A 6,834-nucleotide genomic window follows, 5' to 3' on the forward strand; every position below is an offset into this window, starting at 1 on the left:
CATAGTTTAAACGTATCTCAATAGATTTCCACTTGACTGGCAGGTACATCTACGCATCAGTTGCTGACTACAACCTGCTCCAAATGACTGCGAGCCCTGGACTTGTTGAGAACTGATGTGGACCAGTCCAGCTGATGATGTGAAGAGCTGATGTGGACCAGTCCAGCTGATGATGTGAAGAGCTGATGTGGACCAGTCCAGCTGATGATGTGAAGAGCTGATGTGGACCAGTCCAGCTGATGATGTGAATTCTCCCTGTCTCTTCAACAGAGTATACGGACCACATGCTTCTGATGAGTGCCCCATTGCCTGAATTCCCTCCTTACCTTTGGCTAGCCTTTCAGCCTTCTTGGGTCCTGATGACAAGGCCCCAATGTCAGCTTGAAGTAGTTGCAGAAAGAAACACATTGTCCCATGCTCCCTGCCCAGAATAGGTTGAAACGCTGAGACAAGGGGGAACTCCCTGGCATGGGGGACAAAAAATAGTTACCTCTAATGCCCATTGACATATCAACAAAAAGGCCCAGAGTTGTCAATCAGTGGATTTATTAACTAAAATGGCTCTACAATAACAAGACACCTTGGTTCTTTATGCAGAACCACAGAACCAAAGAGGAGATTCGGAATTTTAATTACTATTGGATTGTACTCAAAGATCAGAGCTCCAGGGCCTGGTAGGCTGGCCACTGCTCTGGAAAAATCTGTCAGTTAATGGTGTTTTAGGTCCCAATAATTTTTCCTTAAAACCAACAGGACCTATGGTTGGGTCCTGTCATTAGTACCTGTGAAGGGGGAAATGTAGGACCTAGTCATGACATGTTCTATAGAGGCCTGAGTCTCACCAGTTAACCCTGAGGCAATACCTGGTTCCAAAAAAGACCACAAACTGAGACTACCCAAGCACCACCCAGGAACAGACCTTCCAAAGGAAATTCCTAATGTTCCAACCGTCGTAGACAGGATCTCCTGCCAGCACACATTCACCAGGACACTCCTAGACAAATGTCAGCCCATCAGTTCTGAACCTTAGAAATCCCTCACCCCAACTTCTGCTATTATAAAAAAAACCCACCCCAACTGAGCTCAGGGCTCTCTGTTGTGCCAATGCATTGGACACACGGAGAGTCCTAGCCCTAAATTGAATAAGAATAAAGGCTCTTTGCTTTTACATACAGGACTCAGTCTCCTTGCTAGTTTTTGGGAGACTCCACAAACTGGGCATAACAAGTGTCGGTCATGCTGGCTCTTGGACGATGCTTTGAGGAAGGTAATGTGAGAAGAAGAATAAACCGGGTGAACTTTAAATGGGTCATTAAAGGCAAAAAGCTGTATTTTGATCGTGCTATGAATTGTGTTTTCCACATACAAGTTATTCACTTCATTTGAAAAATTTTTTTAACATAGGCTCTCACGCTCCAACTTTAACTAGCCTTGAATTCATGATGTAGACCACATTAGCTTCAAGCTCATGGAGATTTGCCTGCCTCTGCCTCCTGAGTGCTGGGACTAAAGGAATGCACCATCACTCCTGGCTTTGATTTTTTTTTAAATACAGATATCATTAATGAAAGGCTGAGGCTGTAGCCCAGTAGTAGAGTCCTTGACTCCAATGCATGAGGTTCTAGGTTCAATTCTCAGTAATAATTAAAAGAAATTATTAGTTAATACAGCCTTTGTTTTAAAAAATCATGTAGAGTTTTCCGTCTCTGTCCGCCATAGAAGAAAAGGCGCCACCATGTCTGCGCATCTGCAATGGATGGTCGTTTGGAACTGCTCCAGTTTCCTGATCAAGAGGAATAAGCAGACGTACAGCACCGAACCCAATAATCTGAAAGCCCGTAACTCCTTGCGCTACAACGGGCTGATCCACCGCAAGACAGTGGGAGTGGAGCCCGTGGCCGACGGCAAAGGGGTCGTGGTGGTCATGAAACGCAGATCCGGTCAGCGCAAACCAGGTACTTCTTACGTAAGGACCACCATCAACAAGAATGCACGGGCCACCCTGAGCAGCATCAGACACATGATCCGAAAGAACAAGTACTGCCCCGATCTGCGCATGGCGGCCATCCGCAGGGCCAGTGCCATCCTACGAAGCCAGAAGCCTGTGGTGGTGAAGAGGAAACGGACCCGTCCCACCAAGAGCTCCTGAGCCCTACACCCCAGAAGCAATAAAGAGTCTACTGACTTTTTTCAACCATCAAAAAAAAAAAATCATGTAGAAAAAAATGTTGAATTCTACTTTTGGTTACCACTTTCCCACCTACTCCCTTGGTAATTACAGACATAACCACCATTTAACACTTCTCTGTAGCTTTGGAGCCTGTCCTGGAACTTGCTCTTGTAGATCAGGCTGGCCTTGAACTCACGGAGATCCACCTGACTCTGCCTCCCAAGTGCTGGGATTAAAGGCGTGCACCACCACTACCTGGCTACGGGTGCACTCTTATGACCTTTTCCCTTCCTTTCTTCCTTCCTTCGTTCCTTCTTTCCCTCCTTTCCTCCTCCACTTTCCTCCTCCTCTCTTCTTCTTCACAAGGCAAGGTGTATCAGCAGCCTTTCTGATGCCATGATAAAACTCCATGACCAAGGCAATTTATGGAAAAATGAGTTTGCTTGAGCTCCCTGTCCCAGAGGGTTAGAGGTCACGATGGCCGGGACAACATGGCAGCAGGCGAGGCAACTGGGGGAGCAAGCTGAGCTCTCACAGCTTGAACGTCCAGCACCAAGTAGAAAAACAAAATAGAAATGAAACAAAATAGAAATGGTGGGAACCTTTAAACAGTCAAAACCTGCTGTCAGTGAGGTACTTCCTCCTACAAGAATGAACTTCCTAACAGCGCCACCAACTGGGCATACCGGGAACGTTTTCATTCAAGCTGTTACACAAGGTCTCATTCTAATACTGGCTGACCTAGAATCCATTATATATAGCCAAGGCTAACCTGAGCCACAAAGCAAGAACCTATCTCAAGCAAACTAGCCTCTTCTCTCCAAAGAAAAGACATTTGGGTGGGGCTCTACTTCCCAAGAAATTTACTGGTTGATTACCATTGAGCCATTTCTTGCCTTTTAAATACTTAGATACCAGTTGTATCTAAGTTACCAGCCTACTCTATAGTTCTAATACCCAGCTCACAATTCTCTCTTGCTCTTGTCCACAAAACTGTTGGAAAGGGGGAAGTGGTCGTGTGCAAGCATTCTGCTACTCTGCCTATCTAGAAACAAACCGGACGTCAAGGCAAGAGCGATGTTAGCAAGCTTATGCTGGCACCTAGTGGACACTGTTCTTTCTGTTCTTGTTACAATTGTTTTTAGACTACAAAATAATGGATTTTATTATAACATTTTCATACATGTTTATCATAATTATACTCTGTTAATATTCATACCCCATTATTCTCCTTGACCTCTTTCACCTCCCTCTGGCTCTCTCTCCAAATAGTCCCTCTTCTGCTCCCATGATTGTGTGTGAATACACATATATGTATATATACACATAAGTGCACACACACACATATATGTGTGTGTACATATGTATATTTTTCTCATTACTGTGACAAAATATCTGACAGAACAAACTTAAGAGAAAAGAGTCTTTTATTTTCTGAGGCAAGTTCTCACTGTAGCCCTGACTGGCCTAGAACTTGCTAGTAGACCAGGCTGGCCTCAAATTTGCAGACTTCTATTTGCCTTTGCCTGCAGAGGCACTACAGGCATGCACCACCACACCCCACAGGAGGAAGGACTTTATCACCCATGGTTTTAGAGATTGTAGCCCATTGTGCTTGGCGGTAGGAGGGGTTCCAAGGAAGCAGCAGTGTATGTCATAGAGCCTCAGTGGGCAACTGGACCAGGAAGCAAAACTCAGGCCAAAAACTAGAGATGGATGTAATCTTCAAGGCCCACCTCAACTGACCTCCTGCTACCATTTAGGGTCCAAACCCCACAGACTCCACAAGCAGCAATAGCGCCATGAGCCAGGAACCAAGTGCTCAAACAAACTGCATGGATGAGTACATCTACGTTCATAGGTAGTTGGCCTAGATTCACACATAAGAGAAAGCTTGAAATATTCTTTCTTCTCGTTACCTTCTCCTGTTCCCCTTCTACCACCCTTTATACTTTTCATGACCACGCAGTCGCCTCTCTGCTCTCATGTCGTATAGATGTGTGTATAGATGTGTGTTCATATATATGTGACACTTATATGTATCTGTGCATCCATCGCACACAGATGATTTAAATCTAAGCTCTGCATATGAAAGACATTATGTAATATTTGTCTTTCAGAGACCAGTTTCTTGTGCTTAACACATGATCTCTACTTCTATTTTTCTATTTACTTTCTTGAAAAATGATCTAATTTTTTCCTTTTTCTTTTTTCTTTCTTTCTTCCTTTTTCCCTTTCTTTTTCTTTTCTTTTTTTTTTTTTTTAGGCAAGTTTTCTCTGTGTAACAGCTCTAGCTGAACTTGCTTTGCAGACCAGGCTAGCCTCAAACTCACAGAGGTCCTCCTGCCTCAGCCTTCCGAGTACTGGGATTACAGGTATGTGCCACCACTGCCAGGCCGACATAGTTCTTTTTTTCCTATAACTGAATACACCTTCTTCACTGTGGACATTTATTACATTTGTTACCCAATCAATCACCTACTGATGGGCATCGAGGTCTTGGCTACTGTGACTGCAGTGCCCTCAGAGGAAGGAGGAGGGCATATTTGGTGCCAAGCTTTGACAGTCTTTTAGCAGTTTAAGAAGAATAAAATACAGAAGGGTTTGGAACCCATCAGAAGATGGACCCGTAGTTTACAGAATTTCTGTTTTTTATCATTTAAAATCCTCAGAGAATGGTAGTACGGACATAACTAGCTTTGTTTCTTTGAATGGGGACACTGACGTACACAAAGCTTATTTGCTTTAGCTGTAATCATTCAAGAAATAGATGGCAGAATCAAACTAAAGTATAGGACACATGACAGTGGGAAAGAAGGGCCGTGGCCATTCCCCTGCACTCTGCTTGTCTGGGAAAAGATTAGAAGAGAGTATCTATGTAAAACATATTCAGCAAAACAAGATATGGAACAGAAAACATCTCTTGTGTCCCTTGACCAGTTCATCTCACGCTCTTTACCAGTTCCTCCCAGAACCAAAACAGGAAGTGAGAGCATGACCTAGGGGTCACTAATCAGTTTCTGCCCCAGTGCTTCTCAGAAGGACAACACTACATGCTAAATTTGCAAATTTAGTGGAAAGAGATGGATATTTGGTCAAACATTTAAATTGTCCCTGTTCAGTGAGGTGCTCAGCTATACCGTGGTGGCGCGTGCCTTTAATCCCAGCACTTGGGAGGCAGAGGCAGGTGGATCTCTGTAGCAGACTGTCTTGGGACCACCAACCTGCTCCCAAATCACGACATGGAGACTTATTATTTTTTATGAATGCTGTCATATTTTATGCTTGTCCCACTAGCTCTTACAGCTTAATTTAACCTGTTTTTCTTCATCTACATTTTGCCTCAGGACTTTTTACCTTTCTTTCATTTTGTATGTCCTACTCCGTGTCTGCCTGGCAGCTGCCTGGCTGGCTGGCTCAGGGCATTTCCCTCTCTTCCTCCCTCTCTTTCTCCCTCTTTCTCTCCTCTCTCTCCTCTTCTTGTACTTATTCTCTCTGCTTGCCAGCCCCGCCTATCCCTCTACTGCCTTGCTATTGGCCATTCAGCTTTTTATTAAACCAATCAGCTGTCTTAAGCAGACAAGGTGAAACAGCAACACATCTTTACATAACTGAACAAATGCAGCACAAACAATGTAACACATCTTTACATGGTTAAAGTAGTAGCCCACAACAGAGCTCTGTGAGTTTGAGGCCATCTTGGTTGACAGAGTGAGTTCCAGGACAATCAGGGCTATACAAAGAAACCCTGTCTCAGAAAACAGAATGAAACAAACAAACAAAAAATAAAAAACAAAACAAAACAGAACTCAATGAGGTGCTCAACTCCAGTGAGTCACATCTGGCCCTAGGGTTCTGTGGAACTCAAGGATTTCCTCAGATTATTGACAATAAATGGACTTCAAGGGAAAGATCGACATACCTCTCTGAAAATACAAATCTCTAAAAAATATACCCTTCTTTTGGAGACAAGCCTTGCTAGGTATGTAGTCCAGTTTGACCTTGAACCTGAAATACTCTTCTCAACATCCTAATGTTGAGATTACAGGAGTGTGGCACCATCAGAATTTGAAATAATAGTTGGACTTTGGATGTGGTTGTAGCAGGGTAGATGGTTTAGATCCACTCACCTGTAATCGTCATGACTACTGAATGTTTGGGTTGTTGGGCATAGTGACTCATCTCATTCAACAGTTTCATTTCCACACCACTGCCAGTCGCTTCTCCTAGCCACACTTTCACCTGCACTCCAGCTTCTCATCGTCTGGAGACCCTGCTATCTAGTGTCGCTTGGGATTTCTTTCTCCCACGAATAAGACACGGATGGATAAGTTAATTCTTATTACAACCCGCTATGAAGCCATGCTTATGCAAGAGGGAAAGCTGAGAGCCTTTGTAAGAGCATTTGATCATACATTGGTAAGTAGCAGGACAGACGCAACCCAAGATCCAGGCTGAGGTTCCCACCAGGTTCAGACCATGTTCTTCAAAGGCCACACTAAATCCAAGCCCACCATGTCCCAGGCACCTGCCTTCTCACAAACACAGGCAAAGTAACCAAGTGCAGCATCATTGCCCGTTCGCGGTTTTGTGCAGCATTCTCATCTGGGATCTTTAGAGTATGTTTCATGTGTATCTTTATGGCTGTCCTAGCCCTTTTAAAA

General features: G+C 44.0%; 1 protein-coding gene across 1 annotated transcript; it reads left to right on the forward strand.

Moving 5' to 3' along the window:
• The first annotated feature begins 1,735 nt into the window (after positions 1 to 1,735).
• On the forward strand, positions 1,736 to 2,211 carry LOC121442100 (60S ribosomal protein L28-like). Its single transcript, XM_041643574.1, has one exon. The coding sequence runs from the start codon at positions 1,736 to 1,738 to the stop codon at positions 2,147 to 2,149; it is 414 nt and encodes a 137-aa protein (XP_041499508.1). The 3' UTR covers positions 2,150 to 2,211.
• Positions 2,212 to 6,834: the final 4,623 nt, after the last annotated feature.

Source organism: Microtus oregoni, unplaced genomic scaffold (assembly GCF_018167655.1).
Source record: "Microtus oregoni isolate MIOR12 unplaced genomic scaffold, Mior012 000086F_ref0000336, whole genome shotgun sequence".
NCBI lineage: Eukaryota > Metazoa > Chordata > Mammalia > Rodentia > Cricetidae > Microtus > Microtus oregoni.

Bases quoted from the DNA above. Each gene is read 5' to 3' on its own strand.
- LOC121442100 (XM_041643574.1), top strand. From the start codon at position 1,736: ATGTCTGCGCATCTGCAATGGATGGTCGTTTGGAACTGCTCCAGTTTC.